General features: G+C 37.6%; 1 protein-coding gene across 1 annotated transcript in view; it reads right to left on the minus strand.

Moving 5' to 3' along the window:
- The window catches only part of LOC124555068 (forkhead box protein P1), a 714,894-nt gene that overhangs the window by 29,013 nt on the left and 663,889 nt on the right, over positions 1–21,992 (minus strand). The window contains exon 16 of the mRNA XM_047128852.1: positions 50–150. Coding sequence (XP_046984808.1) covers positions 50–150 — 101 coding nt within the window. The remainder of the gene's footprint in view (positions 1–49; positions 151–21,992) is intronic.

A 21,992-nucleotide genomic window follows, 5' to 3' on the forward strand; every position in this document is an offset into this window, starting at 1 on the left:
CTTCAAAATACATTTTAACTAATGTAGTTATATATAAAAAAACAAATACCTGTGTTCTGTTGCTGGTGATGGGACCTTTTCTGGACTAGTTGCTGTTGACGTACTCATTGAGTTGTTGACGAATCCCATATTGCTTTCTCCCAGGGCAGCCTGAAATCAATGAATTATACAAAACTATTAAACTGACAAAAAACTAAAACATTCCACCTATTTTTCACAAGGTATGAAAGCATATTTTGTACAATTATCTTATATGTTCTAAATGAGTGATTAACATCATTTTCACTGCAAGCACACAATTTATGTCATAACTGGTGATTTGACACGCGTGTTTACAGTATAAGGATACTAAGCAAAGGGGTTGTCAGCATACTTGTTAAAATAAATCATGATGAATGTGATTAAAATCTCTAAAAGAGTAATAATTATTGAAAAACAATCTTCAAGAATACTACACTCATTCACACTTTCGAAATCTCTCCCACACACACCTGAATGTTCACATTAGCAGAAAAAGAATAAAAGATTATAGTCATATGTTCAAAAACACTCAAAAGACTCAGGGATATGTGGCTGGCTGATAAGCCGGTTTCTCCTACCTATATATCTTATAAAAATATATGTAGGTACATACATAGATTTTCACACATCTCAGTGTCTATGACATCATATCTCTTGTACTATATGCTGTACAATGAAATGCTTTTGCAGGTACATTCAGTGTTATAAATGGCCACTGTCTGCATGATGTTCAACATTCCACCTAAACTAGTGGATTAATTGCAATCAAATTTGGTACACATGTTACTTGCTATACAGAAAGAAGCACTGTGGTGGTTAAGAATGTTCTCCCTCTCAAACTAGTTTGTATGGGAAAGAAGTAAATACCCAGACTATATTAATCAAGTATTTGAAAATCAGAGCAGCCTGTGACTTGCAAAAAACTTCACACACAGTTTCTTTAAAGAAGCAGAGGCCTACTGCTTGCTTACTATCTGGAAACAAGCACTATGGCACTAAGAACCAGCTATAGCTACTGCCCATAGCGGTGGAAACAAAAAGGGGTGATGCTGAAACATAACTCAGAAACAACTGGAGGAATTCAAACAAATCTGTTAGCTACATGACTTATTATTTGTCTAAAATTAGTGTCAAAGTAAGATTTCCCACTACCACAAGGCATGGGGGTGTGGATGAGAAGAGGTGATGTAAAAATGTCAGTAACAACATATTTGTATTTATTACCTCTATTTAATTGACCTGGAATACTTTAAAAGTATGATATGCAATTTGTCACTTGTTTGTGCTGTTCAGTGTATCAACCACGTGGCGAGAATGAGCAACGCAGTGATTCAATAATCTCACTGACGGGTTTTGGAACTTAACATCAAGCCATATGGCTGAATACCACAGATGAGTTTAACATTCTCTCTGGAGTTGTATGGTGTAAAACAGCAGAGTATTAGACATACATGCATGCAGAATACATCACATACATATATTTTCAATATCTTCACCTATTCCCCTGGATTGATTTCAACCAAACTTGGTACACATTTTACTTAAAAATCTGTAAAGAAATACAGTGGGGGTAAAAACCACCAATCTTCCAATGGGGCAACAGTAGGGCTGATTATGGGGTGATGGACAGAGAACGGGGGCGGAGGAGGACAGAGAGAGGAAAGATGAGTAGATGGATAGATAAAGAGGGGGGAGAAGATGGGCAGGTAAAGGGGGAAGAGCAGATGGACAGAGGGAGAAGGGAGGAGATTGAGGGGGAGAAACCTGAATCCATACTGCAGTTTGATGAATAATTTCATAGATGCAGTTAATTAATGCTTTTATTGTATTGTGTGCAGATGAATTGTGACTGTTTTTCGTATCTATAACGCATGTGGTATATTTTTTGGTTTCATACCGCACCTCATCTCTGATCTTCCCTTTTATCAACACATTTGTATTGTCTGAAAACCTGATGTAATTGTGGCACAGGCAGGTTGGTTAAAGGTCTCTTACAAAAAGGAAGATATTTGGAGTACTGCAATACTCCCAGAAAATCTCATGAGTCAACAGTAGTAAATAAGATAGTATCAAAAATCTGTCAACAATATGCATTTATTTCTAACAACTGTTACCCAAAAATTAATTTTCATAATATAAAAGGGCTCAAGAACAATGTTATTGAAACAAAAATCTTAATTAATAGTAATTGTGAATTGCTAGATGTACTGAGTGCTACATGAGGTATTCTGAAATATAATGTGTTGTCTTACTGCAGTACAGACTGGAATTTCACTTTTTGAAAACAAATTTCCAGTATGGAAGGAGTTACATATTAAAAAAAAAAGACAATATCAATGACTTAGTATTGGACATACACAGTTCCAACAGCACTGACAAAGAAATGTTTGGCATTGAACTGGTGGTGTCGGTGTTTCAGGTCCTGGCATGGAATCATGGATTCCAGTGTTTTTGTAATATCCCTTTACAGATGAACGTCAGGCAACATGGTCATTTTCTACAGGGATTTAGCATTAGTGACAGAGAAACTAATAAAAAGTAAATCTTGTAGTATCCAAATCTGTGCCTACTTTAATATAAATTTCCTCTTAGATGATAACGACTACTTAAATTTAAAAAAAAAATTAATTGATACACTCTTGAACTCATGTTTAAATCTCCAATCACTTTTAGAAATCATAGTATAAGTTGTCTCAATCAAGTAGCTAATAACATTGAATTGGATAAAAATGGCCAAAAATGGATTATTTTCATTGTTATAATAACATTGAATGCACTCTGTGGTCTGTAAACCGAGGATTTTCTGACCTCAAAGTACTAATTATACAGAGAAATTTGCCTTTGAGTGAGCTTCAACACAAGAAATTCTAACACCAAGCAGAAACTTTTGTGAAAGCCATGTGCACACTTTTTGAGCCATACACAAAAAGAGCAAATTGGCAGACTGTGTACCAGCTCCAAACTGTTGATAGTAATTTTGAAGCTTTCTTGAATATTTTCTGCTATAACTTTAACTGCCAGTACCCTTTGAAAGCAATAAATATATGTGTCAGCAGGAAATCCCCCAAATGGATCACCCCAAGTATCATTATATCAGCTAAAAGAAAGAGTGGTATTTTCTCCCTGAGCAAAACAAAATTTGGCAGTAGTGAAGAATATAAGAAGTACTCCATGACCTATAAAAAGATCTTTAGTAACATAGCTAGTCCATCCAAAAAGCTACAAAATGGTAATCTGCTCAAATCATCTTACAACACAAGGAAATGCACGTGGAAAATTATTGATACAAACTCTGGTTGAAACAAACAGTTGTCACATAACATTAACCTAAAAGTAAATGAGAGATTATTTTCCAGTTATAAAAAAAAGGTGATGAATTCAACTCTAACTTCACAGAAACAGTTGAAAATCTCACAGATCTCAAGAATAATCATCCCCCAAGAGCTCAACCCAAATATTTGCACTGACTCACTGTTCTTTGCATTGACATCTGAAGCAGAGATAGAAAAAATAATACAAACAAAAGTAAAGGAAAAGTAATTCACGGGACCAGATATAATCCCATGCTTCCTCCTCCATAAGTGCAGCAGTTTTATTAGTAAAACATTGTCCTACATTATAAACTTCCCATTCCTGAATAGCACATTTACACATAAACTGAAAACTGCTGAAGTCGTAAAAGTACACAAAAAGGAAGTAAAGAGGGTACTAGCAACTACAGCCCAATTTCAGTACTCTTAATATTCAGTGAAATGTTTGAATACATCAGTGTCATCGGACTAAATACACTCATAAGGAACAGTTAAATTTTGACCCCTAAACAGTCTGGCTTCCAGTGATAGAAAACTACAGCTGATACAATGCAGGAATTACTAGATTTTACTCTTAGTCTTGTTGAAAAGAATCTACCAGAAATATGTATATTTCTTGATCTCACAAAGGCTTTTGACTTGACTGATCACACCATCTTTGGAACAGATTTATTCATATGGAATGAGGTAAAACAGCCACACTGGTTTAAAAGTTATCTCGTAGACTGAGGAAAAAAAAAAATTCAAGTCAATAAGATCAAGACTTGAGGAATTGTCAGTACTGCACTTTTAAGTATACAAACCAAAAAGTACATAGGGTTCCACACAGATCAGTCTTAGGCTTCTTATTGTCCTTATATTACATAAAAGACCTTCCCTTAAACTTATCCACCAACAGACCTTTTCTCTTTGCTGATGACATCACAAGTCTCATACCTAACACAAAAGAACCAGTCTAGACTTTGGTGAATAGAAGTACAGCCCAACTAAACTCATGGCTTAAATCAAACTGACTGCTTCATAATGAAAATAAAACAGGGGGACTAATCTATTAGATGGCTCAGAATAAAATTCCACTGGTCCTATTATATCACTGGATGATAACCACAATGAATTTATCGATGAAACCAAATTCATAGGAGATTCCATGATGACACACTCAAATTCAAAGGCCACATGGAAATAACCAGTACCAAAATGAGTAAATTGTTTTTTATGGTCAGATCAATAAAAAGTTTAGCAAATGTCAGTACTCTGATATCAATGTACTACGCTCTTTATCATTTGATACTCATTTATAAAATTATTTCTTGGGGTAAAAGTGCAGAGTTAGTAATGTTGCTTGAGCTCACAAAAAAAAGCAGTCAGAACAATACTGCTCAAACAGCAAAAAGAAATTTTTAAGTGATTGTTTAAGAAACGAAGTACATTAACCCTCCCAGACTGATACATACTAGACCAAATACCAGGTTCTTATAATTAAAGTGCAGCTGCTCCAAGTGGTCAAGTGTGAGCTGTAATTATCATATGGCAGTAAAACTTGGTAGATGTTCTAATGTGTTAATGTGGAATTGATTTAAGCTGGAAAAAAATTATTTCCAGTTTTGGTCACTAGGTGAAAATCTGGCACTGTGACTGCAAGAAAGATGTATAGAAATGTTTCCATATGTAGTGGATTAGGAATGGGACATGGTCAGAATAGGTCAAACAAGTGATAAAGGCATTTTGATATTATTATTAACCATTGCTTACATAAGTTGTTTAGTATGAGCACCAGAGACATTGATGAGATGCTGCATCCATAAAATGACATCATCAACAGTTACTCACAGCAGTTCTGGTGGAATCTGAGCAATGTGTTCCTGTATACTGGTCTTGAGATCAGGTAGAGACTGAACATGTCCATGGTTCTGTTAGATATTCCTAGAGCCAAAAGTCACATGGATTGAGATCAGGTGTTTTTGCAGGCCATGCGTCTGGAAAACCTCTGGAGATAAAACATTCATGGAAGATTGAATTAAGCAGCCTTTTCACTGGGCAAGTGAGATAAGATGTTGCTCATCTTGCATGAAAACAGAGCTGCACTGTTTGGATGTTGTATGAGTACCAGTGTAAAACAGACTGCAGACTGTTGACCATGGGATGGACAATTCTTGTGACACTGCATGAGCACTAACACTACCCAGGGCTTGTTCTGTATGGTCAGCTACAGCAGCAGCAACCTTGTCAATAATGCCTACTGGGATAGGCTGCCTTCAACCAAGCTGACCTGTGTTTTTTAATTTCATTAATATTTTATTTAAATCATTTAATGGCATTGGGCCTCCCCTCAGACCTTTGAGTCAGTGATATTTCTCAATGTACCACTGTAATTGCCGCCATTCGTATAAAACAGTTTCAATAACAGTGCATGGTCTCTCTTCTCAATAGTGATACTGTTCAACTTGCATTATGGCTTGTCAAATGACACTGTGGATGTCATACTGTCATGCAGACAGCATATAGTACCATATTTGCACCTGATGGCCACAACTGGACCCAATTTTTTTCCAGCGTAATTTGGTTCTGCATTAATGGACCGTGTAATTTGGTTCTGCATTAATGCACTAGCATATCTATCAAGTTTCACTGCCATATGACAATTACAGCCCACACTTAACCTCCATTGAGTAGCTGCCCTTTGATTATAACCACCCACTATATTTTATGAAGAAAACATCAATAAACTGGCAGGAACTCAGACTGGCACCACCATGATACAAGATCAAAAACTCATTAAGATTGGTTCTCCTCTCAAAAAAAATTGTACAGAAAAGGTGTCAAATAAATGTGAATAAAGCTGTATAGTCATCCCACAAAACTGACAAAGAAAATCAGACAGCTAAAGGATTTTAGAATAAATCCAAGATCACTCCTAATAAAGCATTGCTTTTCCAGCATGCATACAGGAATTCGTGGAATCTGATCTGCAGTAGCATGCCTGAACAACATGAGGCATATGTCTACATTAATTCACCCACTACTGTTATATATGTGACTGTGTGTAAATGGACAAATGAGTATAAATTTTATGGTTGTAAATCTTAGACCCTTTAACCTACCAGAGTAATTTAATAATGGTGCTGTCTGCACAGTTCAATTATTCCTTACTTATTTTTGTGTATGGCTTCTTTTTAAATATTTATTAATTATTCATGTTCTGAATTCTTTAGTATGCCTTCTTTTCTCAGATTACTACCCATTATGTGAAGCACAGTAGCTTTAAAGGTAATTAAAAAATTATATTTTGGCCATGTATTTTCTCTCAGATTAATACCCACAATGTGAAGCAATGTACAGTATATCTTAAACGCAGCCATGATAGTGCTCCCATCATATCACCCATTCTGGCTTGTCCAATATCATGATGTGCAATGTATGATCTAAAGGGCCACTAAAAATATAATACAATATGACCCCATCTTCTCTAGTGCTGTTACAATTGTATGTAGACATACCTTGAGGACACATGTGGGGAAAACCAAGGAGCAGCCAAGTGAGTCCCTTGGTTTTGAACCACGTGTTAACTGACCCACACAGTTGCAATAGTCATTTTAAACATTGTACAATATCAAATTTAAAAGTAATATAGTCCTTTCTTTATAAACCAAATCAAAATTAACCTTAGCCTGCTCAGTAAGCAGGGTAGAACTCAGTTCTAACCCTTTGGCAACTGCCCCACATGAAACTGGAGGAAGTACATCTAGTTCGCTCACCTAGACCAGTGACTAAGGCACTTTAAGATGTCCAGTGCCTTCAGTGTCTTTGTCTTCATGTTCTTTTTCAAATATGAGATCTAGAAACCTCAATGAATCTCCAAACGTAGAACAGTGCCTCTCATGTGCAAATATCATAAGGGAAAAGTATAACAAGAATGATTAAAGTAAACATATAAATTTATTGGTGTAGAAGTAAAAACTTGTTTCTGCAGCTCATATCTGTAATCTACTACCTATGAATTGCAACTGGCTAGTTGCTGTCACAGGATCAATGGAGAAACAAAACTTCAACCCTTCCATAAATAAAGAGCATTGCACACAAGTCCTTACTGTGGTTGTCATACTATTTATGGTCATGGTAAGTAGGGTAACACTTGAAACAAGTGATTGAGGGACATCTTTCTCCTACTCAAAATTTTCAGGTAGAATTTCACCAACAAAGAACTGAATGAATACAGCAGATAGATATGGAATCTCAATGGTGCAGATATCCTAGGACACTGCACCTTCAAATATTGTTGTACATCTTTCTTAACTCATAAAATATTCCTACACAATACTTTTCATGCAGGTAACCCTGCGCCCCCCCCCTCCCCCCTTCCTCGTGAACCATGAACCTTGCCATTGTGTGGAGGGATGCATGCCTCAGTGATACAGATAGCCAAACTGTAGGTGCAACCACAACTGACGAGTATCTGTTGAGAGGCCAGACAAATGTGTGGTTCCTGAAGAGGGACAGCGGCCTTTCCAGTAGTTACAGGGGCAGCAGTCTGAATGCCTGACTGAACTGACTTTGTAACATCAACCAAAACGGTGTTGCTGTGCTGGTAATGCAAATAGCTGAAAGCAAGGGGAAACTACAGGCATAATTTTTCCTGAGGGCATGCAGCTTTACTGTATGGTTAAATGATGATGGTGTCCTCTGGGGTAAAATATTTCAGAGGTAAAATAGTCGCCAATTTGGATCTCTGGGCAGGGACTACTCAGCAGGACAGTGTTATAAATACAAAATCAAATAGGGGTAATGAAGGAGTAGGTTTAATAATGAATAAAAAAATAGTAACAGCATACTGAATGCATTATTGCAGCGAAGGTAGACACAAAGCCCAAGTCTACCACAGTAGTCCAAGTTTATATGCCAACTAGCTCTGCAGATGATGAAGAGACTGAAGAAATGTATGATAAGATAAAATAAATTATTTAGATAGTTAAGGGAAATGAAAATTTAATAGTCATGAGGGACTGGAATTCGGTAGGAAGAGAAGGAAAAGTGGTAGGTGAATATAAATTGGGGGTAAGGAATGAAAGAGGAAGCCACCTGGTAGAATTTTGTACAGAGCATTACTTAATCACTGGTAACACTTGGTTTAAGAAGTATGAAAGAAGATTGTACATGTGGAAGAGACCTGGAGACACCAGAAGATTTCAGATTTACTTTATAATGGTAAGTCAGAGATTTAGGAATCAGATATTAAATTGTAAGACATTTACAGGGGCAGATGTGGACTCTGACTACAATTTATGAACTGAAGATAGAAACTGAGGAAACTGCAAAAAGGTATGAATTTTAGGAGATGGGACCTGGATAAACTGATAGAACCAGAGGTTGTAGAGAATTTTAGAGGGAGCATTAGGGTGTGATTGACAAGAACAGGGGAAAGGAAGATGAATGAGTAGCTTTGAGTGATGAAATATTGAAGGCAGCAGAGGATCAAGTAGGTAAAAAGATGAGGGCTAGTAAAAATCATTGGATAACACAAGAGATACTGAATTTAATTGATGAAAGGAGAAAGTATAAAACTGTAGTAAATGGAGCAGCAAACAGGAATACAAATGTCTCAAGAAGGAGATTGACAGGAAGTGCAAAATGGTTAGGCAGGAATGGCTAGGGGACAAATGTAAGCATGTATCACTAGCGGTAAGATAGCTGTCACCTACAGGAAAATTAAAGAGACCTTTGGAGAAAGAGAACCACCTGTATGAATATCAAGAGCTCAAGCGGAAAACCAGTCCTAAGCAAAGAACAGAAAGGAGAAATGTGGAAGAAGTATATAGAGAGTCTATACAAGGGCAATGTACTTCAGGGCAATATTACAGAAATGGAAGAAGATTTAGATGAAGACAAAATGGGAGATATGATACTGCATGAATAATTCAATAGAGCAATGAAACACGTAAGTCAAAACAAGCCCCAGAAGCAGACAACATTCCATTAGAACTACTGGTAGCCTTGGGAGAGCCAGCCATGACAAAACTCTTCCATCTGATGAGCAAGATGTATGAGACATGTGAAATACCCTCAGACGTCAAGGAGAATATAATAATTCCAATTTCAAAGAAAGGAGGTGCTGACAGGTGTGAAAATTGCTGAACCACTGGTTTAATAAGTCACAGTTGCAAAATACTAGCATGAATTCTTTACAGGCAAATGGAAAAACTGGTAGAAGCTGACCTCGGGGAAGATCAGTTTGAATTCCGTAAAAATGTAGGAACACGCGAGGCAATACTGACCCTACAACTTGTCTTAGAAGGTAGGTTAAGGGAAGGCAAACCTATCTTTATAGCCTTTGAGACTTAGAGAAAAGTTTTGACAATGTTGACTGGAATACTCTCTTTCAAATTCTGAAGGTGGCAGAGATAAAATACAAGGAGTGAAAAGCTATTTACAATTTGTACAGAAACCGTGTGGCAGTTAAAAGGGTTGAGAGGCATGAAAGGGAAGCAGTGGTTGAGAAGGGAGTGAGACAGGGTTGTAGCCTATCCCTGATGTTATTCAATCTGTATATCGAGCAAGGAGTAAAAGAAACAAAAGAAAAATTTGGATTGGGAATTAAAATCCAGGGAGAAGAAATAAAAACCTTGAGGTTTGCCAATGACTTTGTAATTCTGTCAGAGACAGCAAAGGACTTGAAAGCACAGTGGAAAGGAATGGACAGTGTCTTGAATGGAGGATATAAGATGAATAAAAAACAAAAGCAAAATGTGGATAATGGAATGTAGTCAAATTAAATCAGGTGATGCTGAGGGAATTAGATTAGGAAATGAGACCCTTAAAGCCATAGATGAGTTTTGTTATCTGGGCAGCAAAATAACTGATGATGGTTGAAGTAGCAAGGGTATAAAATGTAGACTGGCAATGGCAAGGAAAGCATATCTGGAGAAGAGAAATTTGTTAACATCCAGTATAGATTTGTCAGGAAGTCTTTTCTGAAAGTATTTGTATGAAGTGTAGCCATGTATGGAAGTGAAACACGGAGGATGATAAACGGTTTAGACAAGAAGAGAATAAAAGCTTTCAAAATGTGGTGCTACAGAAGAATGCTGAAGATTAGATTGGTAGATCATGTAACTAATGAGGAGGTACTGAATAGAACTCAGGAGAACAGAAATTTGTGACACAACTTGACTAGAAGAAGGGATCTGTTGGTAAGACACATTCTGAGGCATCAAGGGATCACTAATTTAGTATTGGAGGGAAGCATGGAGGGTAAAGATTGCAGAGGGAGGCCAAGAGATGATTATACTTAGCAGATTCAGAAGGATGTAGGTTGCAGTAGTTAATTCGAGATGAAGAGGCTTGCACAAGATAGAGTAGCATGAAGAGCTGCATCAAACCAGTCCTTGGACTGAAGACCACAACAACAACCCTGTTTTATAGCTGCCTCCAGCAGGGCCAGATTGTGAACAGTGGAGCAACAATTCATAATCTGCTATGACATTGACTAACGAGCTACCTAGACTCAGGTGTCCAGATCAAGTGATAGTTGATCATTCCCTCCAAGGTCTTTCCTACACAGCTTCTTAAGGTGACACATCTGTAACTAATGAGTCATATTCAGCTCTCCCTGGTTTGAGAGTCACAATAAAAATTGCCTCCCTCCATGAGCTAGGAAATTGGTCTGTCTGCTACATCAAACTGAAACATTCTATGAGGATTTCCTATTATTCTATTTGCAAGTATTGCAGCATGCTGTATAGAATTCAGTCAGGATAGACACAGCATCCAAGAGTGATTCCAATTCTGATGTGGAGAATGGGCTGTAACATGGCTCAGAATGGTTGAATTTGAAATCCAAACCATACCTCTGCATGTTTGCAGTGGAATACTGGATCCTAGCCAGTAGTGGCATTAACCTTTGTAAAGTGCTCTGCCATTGTGCAGTGCAGGTGATATCCCCAGGTGTTGTTTGAAGACACCCCTTCCTCTCACAGCTGCTATAGGTGCTTAGCTCCATTTATTGTAAATCCTACTGATTGTTTCCCATACAAAACAACTGAAATAATTGATAGAGTCCAAGAATATTTCACATTGCCTTTATTTGGTGCCATTGATTGTACGCCAAGATTTGACCCTTGTCACTGGAAAGGCCACAAGGTTCTCTGCTGTTGATTAGTATTCAAACTACTGCAGAGTTGCACAGCTGGCCCACACAGCCGAGTGGCACTCATCGCTCCACCAAGGTACATGTAGCCTTCTAACATGAGCTGAGGATTCAGTGGTGGATAAATCAATGGCATCATGGGTCATGCTTATGGTATGGTCCACCCAGTTGTGAATGCTGCCTCACTGTTCAAAAACAGTCAGTTGGCTGTGCTGTGACCAATTTACTTTACTGATCTTCTTTCTCAGCAGCTTGCTTTTGGAGACTGCTCTGTCCAGAAGGTGAATCCAGTGTGGGAAATGGTCACTGGAACTTACAATTGAGCATAATCTAAGAGAGCAGGAGAGTAGGAAGAGAGGTATATGGCTGAGAATGATCCACTAGCTGAAGTATGTATGGTTTCCAATGGTTGCAATGTACTGCTCCTGAGACATCATGAGGTTCTCTTAACCTTGACACCTGGGGCAAACAAATCCTAAGGCTCTTTACCCTTTGTGTGCTTTACAGTCTTCTATTATGAGAAGTGGCCAGTTCAGTTGTACTATAAGGGTCTCGAAAATCTTATAATGCAATGCTTCTTGTTACAGCAGGCACAGAGAGGATACTGTAGTCCTTTGTCCACATGAATCTCAACAGAAACTGCTTGAAGGTCTATAGTCGCAGGTACACAGAGAAATGGAATATGTTATTTACAAACACAATCACTTCTCCTTGGACTGTATTTTCACTGAGATCATCCTTGTCATGGAGGGTACTGCCTCTTAGCACTTGGGCACAAAGAGGTTTAAAATGTGTTTTCACAAAAGACATATGTACATGGATCTTCCTAGCACAATAGCACAAGGAACCCATTCATTAATGCTACAAAAAGGGAACTCTCTTAGCAGTAAGGTTTTTTCTTCAACTTTCCCCTTAACCTTCTACTGAGTTGGGGAACCTAAAATGGATGATAAAATGGATGATGGGATCTGTGGTTCCATGAGACTGGCTTCACAGCCCACAGTGTCTGTATAAATGTCATCATAAAGGACAATAATTACTGAACTATACACATCAAAAAAAGTTTTTCATCAACCCAGACCCCAGAACTCCTGAAGATAGACATTGACTGTGGATACTGTATCACAGACACAGTCCATCTGACTTTTCAGGGACATCACTAAACCCACCCAAAGATGTAAACAACCATGCATGAGCAGCACCTATTAAACAGAGGGGGTCCGACAGAGTGTGAAGGTATTCATGCAGTGCTAGGCCCATGGGCTGCTTTGCTACAATTTCTACAATTTGCCTGCCCCTTACATAACAGCTCACTGTGTGCAAAATACTGGCATCAAAAACACCTTAAGGGATTTTGTGTGCAGAATCACACTTTTAAGATGATAAACCATGCTTAGATATATCGGGGAAGAATAGATAAAAGACACTTTTTTAAGTAAGTACTGTTTCGAAATAAAAATAAAACAAGTAGACTTTTCTTAGCAATTTTACTTATACATGAAAGCTTGTACTTTAATTTACTTTTCTATGTAATTGCCACAAATATTAATTCACTTATCATGTCATACAACCAGTTTCTGAATACCATCCCCATAGAAATCTGCCCCCTGATTAGGCAACAATTGCATAAAAGCACACTTCTTGCCACTTGCAGAAACTCATCACATAACATGAAAATCTTAAAGTGTCTGTTCTCACTCACTTTTTCATCAAATTCTGCACCAAATTGTCAGTACTGACTGGAGGTCACCCACTTCATTCGTCTTCGTGCACATTCACACGGCTATCTCTAAAAGCTCTCACCAATTTCCCTACTATAGCATCACTCATAATGTTTTCTCCATACAGTTCACTGATCTGATGATGAATTTCAGTTGCTTTCATGCCTTTAAGAAAATGAATCACAATGTGCATTCCACAGCTGGCGGGATTCTCAATCAGAGGAGGCATTTCAAATACTCACAAATGAATGTAAACACGTTGAATATTGGTGGGAATTACACTGAGCTGTCACAAGTCATTGGATAGTGATATGCAATTATACAGATGATGGCCTACGCTAACATCACAATGTATCCTGCAGTGCCTCTCGTGGACTTGTGACTATATTGGTTGGACCCTAGATGACTGGAAAACCATGGCCTTGTCAGATGAGTTCCAATTTCAGTTGGTAGGAGTGATGGTAGGGTTTGAGTGTGGTGCAGTCCCGATGAAGCCATGGACCCAAGTGGTCAACAAGGCACTGTGAAAACTGGTGGTGACTCCATAATGGTGTTGTTTGTATTTGCATGGAATGGACTGGGTGCTCTGGATGTTCAGCTACTTGGAGGCTATTTGGAGCCATTCATGGTCTTCATGTCCCAAAATAACAATGGAATTTTTGTGGCTGACAGTGTGCTATGTTACTGGGCCACAGTTTTTCATGGTCGGTCTGAAGAAAATTCTGGACAATTTGAGTGAATCGTTTGGCCACCTAGATCACCTGACATGAATCCCATCGAACATTTAGGAGACATAATCAAGAGGTCAAAATCCTGGACTAGCAACACTTTCAGAATTATGAATGGTTGTAGAGGCAGTGTAGCTCAATATTTCTGCAGGGGACTTCCAACAACTTCTTGAGTCTGTGCCACATTGAGTTGCTGCACTACAGCTGGCAAAAGGAGGTCCAACACGGTATTAGCAGGTATCCCATGACTTGTGTCATCTCAGTGTATGTAGAAAGCTAGATTAAAATACAGGATTTCATCTAAAAACAAAATTGTTAAGAAAAGTCTACTTGTTTTATTTTTATTTCAAAACAGTACTTACTTAAAAAACATGCCTCACATATTAAAAAGCAAAACAAATGCAGTTGGTTTTCGTAGTTCCCCATCAAGTTTTCATGATGTCACATACATCAATCACTCCATCAACATCTCATTCTTTCTTTAATTCACTAATTTCTAGGTCTGCTATGTTCCTGAACTTACACCTTCACTAAATTTTTCAGTGTTATGCTGTTCTCTCAGAATTAGGTACTCACCAAGTCATTTCACAATCAGCAGCAGTGTTGCCTGACATAAAGCAACAGTGTCCCATTCTAGAGGTGTTTGAATGACTTCAGGGATCCTGCCATCAAATACAAAGTTTTCTGTATATGGAAATATGACAACTTTTGTGCTGTACTTTCCTACCTTTTAATGATAACAAACACATTCTGGCAGTTGATATTTGCTGTGTTACTTATATCTGGTTTCATCTTGGTGTGTGAGTGTTCAAGAGGGCTGAACACACAACTTCTCTCAATGAAATGTGTGTTAGGGCAAACTCAACAACCCGTTCAAATGCCTGAGAGTGTTTTTAGTGGTTGTTGTACGCTTCATGGATGCCCCATGAGCTACAATGGAAACAGATGATGAATCAGGCAAAGTTCCACTTATATACAAGTGGGGCACAGAGAGTGCCCCTCCTTTAAAAAAAATAAATAAGAAAAAAATAGAGGTTTGTGCCATCTTTGTGCTCAGAGCAATTAAAGCTCAGTTTGCTGTAGCACACAACATTCCATCACCACATGATGGTTACTGACACATAGGCAGAGCTTAGGGCTATAGAGGGCTGGCAGTGCTCACAAGGCCCCAAGTAAGGAACACCAGTTTTTTCACATCTGAACCCAGCCAATACTGGCTAAGTTCTGTGAGGTGCTCAAGGTCAAGGGCAGGCGGTGTTGTATATCAAGTGACATGGATGCACCAAGCACCAAACTCCGATGAACTAGTCACTGATACCAGTAGGAAGTAAACTTCTATAAAATGAGTGTATTAGCAAAGGTAGGTGGTAAATCATGCGGTTTACATGTCACAGGTATCAGAAATATACATAGTACTCTTGCAGGTTTGAACAGACAGAATTTATATCTCCACAATGAGAATGAAGAATTATATAAGTTTGTGGATCTAAAGAGTGTAACCCTAAGGCCAGTAAAATAGTACTTGTTTATGACACATTTTGAAACATCCTTCTACACAGAGATTAGGCCATTCCTTTGCAAATGTGGCAACAGTGTCTAGATTCAAAACTTTTTTCTGTTAAATGATCATCTTACATGAGTTTGTCGGATTCACATTTTTCTCAATGACAGTTACTACATGATAAATAATGAAAGCTGTATATTGCCTATACTGTTTTTTACTGTTTTTGGATGGAAGGAAGGCAATTGGTTACTTTTCCCCTAATAATAACTGGATAAAATTTGTTCTTAGAGATAAAGGTATGGAGATGTTTGTAAAACAGTTCCATTATCTACAAAGGATGCGCAAACTCATGCCATTAGAATTCGTTCACATTTGCAAGACAGTTAATTTCTGTATTGCTATACTTGCTCTCATGACTGACTATTTTATAATAAACACTGAAATGAACAAGATTAGAATTAATAATAAATATCAGTAAACCATACAAAATGAAAACAGACAGAGAGCAGGAATGACAAAGTTAACTGCAGGAGCATCTCTGGAAATGTCTGGGAATTAGTCTTGCTTATAAATGTTAATGATGCCCACATAGTACTAGGGACAGAAAGCTGGGTGAAAGGAGACCTCAACACCAATGAAATTCTAAATTCTGATTGGGATGTATATCGCAAGGGTTGACTGAATGCTGGTGGTGGAGGTGCATTTATAACAACAAAAAATATGATACTATATAGTGAAATTAGTACAGAGTCCAAATAAAAAATAATCTGGTTGAAGATGAATGTTAAAGGTGCATCAAACACAGTCATTGGAGGCTTTTACAGACCCTCTGCCTCAGGAGCAGCAGTGCTGGAACATTTGTGGTAAAACTTATTGAATATTTTACATATATGTTCTGGTCCTGTTGTATTAAAAGGTGGAGAATTGAACTTACCAGCTAAAGACTGGGAGACTCAAGTGATTGGGCTCGAAAGTCAGGACAGGGATCATGTAAAATGGTACATCCAAAAGCTACCTTGAGCAGTTAATTGGAGAACCAATTCATGAAGGTAACATCTTAGATATGCTAGTGACAAACAGGTCCAAGTCCTTACACATAGTTAGCAAAGAACAGGGAACCAGTGATCATAAGGCCATTACAGCATCACTGAATAAGGCTGTAAATTGGAATACGAAGAAAGTTAGGAAGATCTTTCTGTCTAGCAAGAGTGACAAGAAACAGATTTCAGATTACTTGAACAGTCGGCATGAAAATTTCATCTACAGCAGTAACATTTTGAGTATCAATGGACAAAGTTCAAGATTACTGTAAAATATGCTTTAGACAGGTATGTGTCAAGAAACCATTGCCAGCAACCATTAAAAACTTGTTTTCAGATAGAACACAGTATAAAAAGAGTTTGAAAGACTTTTTGGTGGGAAACTCCTTCTACTCTATAGATGAATATCTTAACAGGGACTGTTAGATCAGTTTATATAAAAATGTCCATTACATTTCAGTTTTACAGCACTTGATCACAACAGTCAAGACTAGGTATTCTGTGTATGATAAATTTATTAAAAGTGCATAACTATGCTCCACTCTGACAGTGTACTAATTCTGTAAATATTAGCAGTTCCAGTTTAGTGTAATGTATTCACATATCTTGATAATCTCCTAACAAATGGTGAGGGGAGTGAGTATTATATTCAAACATTCTATGTTATACTTTCTGGCATGTTCCACACCCACAAGAATCATCTCATTTTTGGGTCTACAGAACTAAAAATGAATCTAATCTAATTTCAAAGTTGTGATAGATTCACTAGCCATGCTAGAAAGCTGCTACAAAAGCAAAGATAGCTTCAACACAAATTTAAACACAGCCAAAGTCTCACAGATAAACAAAAATTAAACAAAGCCAAAATTCGTGTAAGGAGAGCAATGTGTGAAGTGTTCAATGAATTCGAAAGTAAGGTTCTATCTACTGACTTGACAGAAAACCCTAAGAAGTTTTGGTTTTATGTGAAATCAGTAAATACATCTAAGTCATCTGTCCAGACAGACTGTGACCATAATGGCACAGAAACAGAGGATGGCACAGAAAAGGCTGAGATACTAAATGTCTTTCTCCAAAACTGTTTCACACAGGAAGGGCATATTTTAGTGCCTCCTTTAAATTATTGCACAAATGACAAAATTGATGATATCAAAATAAGTGACCAAGAGACAGGTAAGCAACTGAAATCACTCAACAGAGGGAAGGCCACTGGTCCTGATGGGATACCAGTATGATTCTAAATAACGTATGTGAAAGAACTGCTCCCTCTTCTAGCAGCTGTGTACCATTTCTTTGGAGGAGTGAAGGGTTCCTGATTATTGGACAAAAGCACAGGTCATTTCCATTTTCTAGAAGGCTCATCAAAGAGATGCACAAAACTATAGGCCTATTATCTCTGACATCAGTTGCTTGCAGAATCTTGTAACATGCTCTCTGGTTGCATATCATGACATTTCTGGAGACAAAAAATCTCCTGTGTAAGAATCAACATTCGTTTCAAAAACAATGATCATGTGAAATCCAGCTCACTCTGTTTGTCCACGAGACCGAGAAAGTGGTAGTTACTGGTGCCCTGATAGGTGCTATATTTCTTGACTTCCATAAAGCATTCTACACAGTTCCACACTACCATCTTATGAACAAAATATGAGCCTACAGAATGTCAGACCAACTGTGTGACTGGATTGAAGAATTTCTAATAAACAGAACACAGCATGTCATTCTCAATGCAAAGAAATCTTCCGACATAGATGTGACTTTGGGTGTAACCCATGGGATTGTTATATATCAATTACTTTTCACAATATATTTATATGATATGGTAGACAACTCATAAGTTCCACAAGGCTTTTTGTCAATGATGCTACAATATGCATAGAAGTTGCAGACCTAGAAAATTGTAACAAAACGCACGTAGACCTACAGATGATCAATGCTCGTTGCAATGAGGGGCTATTAACCCTCAACATAAACAAATGTAATGTATTGATATAATGGAAGGAAACATTCCACGTGGGAAAAATTATATATAAAAACAAAGATGAGGCGACTTACCGAACAAAAGCGCTGGCAGGTCGATAGACACACAAACAAACACAAACATACACACAAAATTCAAGCTTTCGCAACAAACTGTTGCCTCATCAGGAAAGAGGGAAGGAGAGGGGAAGACGAAAGGAAGTGGGTTTTAAGGGAGAGGGTAAGGAGTCATTCCAATCCCGGGAGCGGAAAGACTTACCTTAGGGGGAAAAAAGGACAGGTATACACTCGCACACACGCACATATCCATCCACACATACAGACACAAGCAGACAAAAATATGTCTGCCTGTGTCTGTATGTGTGGATGGATATGTGCGTGTGTGCGAGTGTATACCTGTCCTTTTTTCCCCCTAAGGTAAGTCTTTCCGCTCCCGGGATTGGAATGACTCCTTACCCTCTCCCTTAAAACCCACTTCCTTTCGTCTTCCCCTCTCCTTCCCTCTTTCCTGATGAGGCAACAGTTTGTTGCGAAAGCTTGAATTTTGTGTGTATGTTTGTGTTTGTTTGTGTGTCTATCGACCTGCCAGCGCTTTTGTTCGGTAAGTCACCTCATCTTTGTTTTTATATATAATGTAATGTATTGTGTATACATAGACAGAAAGATCCATTATTGTAGACCAATCACTGGAAGTGGTTATTTTTATAAAAAATATCTAAGAGTGTATGTATGGAGCTATTTGAAGTGGAATGACCACATAAAATTAATCACAGTTGTACCTTACAAAACACACTTTTGACCAATGTTTAGATATTGCTCATCAGTCTGGGTTACATACTAGATAGGATTGATAGAGGAAATGGAGAAGATCCAAAAAAGATCAGCATGTTTCATTGCAGGTGCATTTAGTAAGCATGAAAGCAATATAGAGATACTCAGCCAGCTGTGGTGGCAGACACTGTCAGACAGGTGTTTGCACCATGGTGTGGTTTTCTATTAAAGTTTTGAGACAGCAAAGTCAATAAACATATTGCTTCCTCCTATGTATGTCTCCCAAAAGATCATGCAGATCAAATTAGAGAGATTCAGGCCTAGACAGAGGCTTACTGTCAATCGTTCTTCCAGCAATCTATTCGCAACTGGAACAGGAAAGGGGGAAGTGACAGTACACAAAGTATCCTTTGCCACAAACTGCAATATGGTTTCCAGAGTATAGATGTAGAGCCTGTACTAACAAACTTGTCTGGAAACATACTAGCTGATGAATGATTGTTGACAACTAGTTACCTTATTGTTGGTTTATGAGCAGAAATTTCCAGTCTGTACATTGACTACAAGATAATTCATTAATCTTATTTATTCATCATTTTTTTATTTTAATGGTACAGATGCATTACGAAAGAAATAACCATTAAAATTATATGACCAATTTAGTATCATAATCAACATGTTAATACACATTTTAATATTTGTTTATTCAGTTTACAGTTTGTATTTTCAGCAGATTCATTTTATGAAAATTCCAAGAGTGTATTTCACTATGTATACATACTTAAAATATAATTTGGAAGTAAAAGACGCTAGTGCTTTCAATTTAGTGTGTAATTTACACTTAAAGTGGTTAAAATCAGAAAAGGTTTTGTGTATTATGTGATTTTAATGAATGTCTTTCAATCTATATTAATGATATTATCAGAATCATAAGAATTGTTATTGAAAAAAAGGACAGTTTTACCAGTGATTGTTGCTCAGCCTGTATTAAAAACAAACTAAAAATTGCAATACATTTCAAAATATATGTTACAGTCGGGTTAAATACTATAGGAAAAATGATCTGGAAACCTTATTTTGATCCAATAATTTGTTCTCATTAGTTAACTTTCCATCACGGGTAGATAAAGACAGAAGGTCCCTAATTGATAATGTTTTCTTTGATGAGGCACAAAGCAAGAAAATAGCTGTTAACCCAGTAACAAATGATCTCTCTGATCATGATGCACAGTTAGTCAGGATAAATGACATAGTACCTTACAGTGTGACACACCTCAGTGGAAGTCAGTAAGAATCATTAATGACTACATGGCAAATGTTTTTAGGAGTAGTTTACAAGAAACAATGTGGGATGAAATTTATAAACAACCAAATGCCAATATAAAATTTAATCTGTTCCATGATAAATTCATATCAGTGTTTGAAAATAGCTTTCAGCATAAGCTAATCAGAAGGGACATTAAACACCCATTAAAAAAGCAATGGATCACTAAGGGGATTAAATTCTCTTGTGAAAGGAAAACGGAAATGTATCATTTGGCAAGAACAACTAGAGACCCTGTAGTAATTGTGCACTACAAAAACTACTCAAAATTACTAAGAAAGGTTATTAAAAAATCAAGAAACATGAACATAAAGTCAGAAATCAGTATGTCTGACAACAGAGTTAAGGCAATATGGAATATAGTTAAGAAAGAGACAGGACAACCAACCACATAAGAGGATAATATTACCATTGAATTGAATGGGAGGCTTATAAATGACAAGTCACAGGTAGCAAAAATATTTAATAATCATTTCTTAAAAATAGCAGAAAGCATAGGGACCAACAGTTCAAGAGAAAAATCACAGCAATATGTTGAAGAAGTACCTCTCATAAAATTACATCATATGAACGTACCACCAACTTCTACTTCCGAAATTAAGTGGGCCATACATTCTATCAAGAATAAAAACTCTTCTGAGTTGGATTGTTTAGGGGAGGAGACCAGACAGCGAGGTCATCGGTTTCATCGGATTAGAGAATGATGGGGACGGGAGTTGGCCGTGACCTTTCAAAGGAACCACCGCAGCATTTGCCTGGAGCAATTTAGGGAAATCACGGAAAACCTAAATCAGGATGGCCGAATGCAGGATTGAAGCTCTTCTGGTTTTGATGGTGTTTCCAATAGAGTACTAAAGATTTGTTCATGTATATTAAGTCCGGTATTGTCTGAAATATGTAATGCATCACTAACTCAAGGCATTTTTCAGAGAGACTAAAATATGCCAGTGTTAAACCCCTCTTTCAGAAAGGTGATAAGAGAGATGTCAGTAACTACCAAGCTATTTCACTGCTGACATCATTTTCCAAAATTTTAGAGAAAGTGATGTATTCTAGAATAGTATCTCGCCTTGGCAACAGTAATATCCTCAGCAAATCACAGTTTGGGTTTCAGAAGGGTTGCTCTACAGAGAATGCCATTTATATGTTCACACTCCAGATATTACAAGCATTAAATAACAAACTAGCACCAGTAGGTATTTTCTGTGACCTATCCAAGGCATTTGATTGTGAGAATCATAGCATACTCCTAGATAAACTGAAGTTTTGTGGGAGTGATGGCTGGGGAGAGTGGGGCTAATGTTGACATGGGGTAAGAGTGGACACAGGGTGGGCCAAATGTGGACAGATTGCAGACACCTTGCATTTTTTAGTTGGTGGTTAAAATGTTGAAGATACAAAGAATTGCTTTAATGATTCTGGTAATGTGAAAACCGGTGAATCCAAAGGTAC

This window comes from Schistocerca americana, chromosome X (genome assembly GCF_021461395.2).
Source record: "Schistocerca americana isolate TAMUIC-IGC-003095 chromosome X, iqSchAmer2.1, whole genome shotgun sequence".
Taxonomy (NCBI): domain Eukaryota; kingdom Metazoa; phylum Arthropoda; class Insecta; order Orthoptera; family Acrididae; genus Schistocerca; species Schistocerca americana.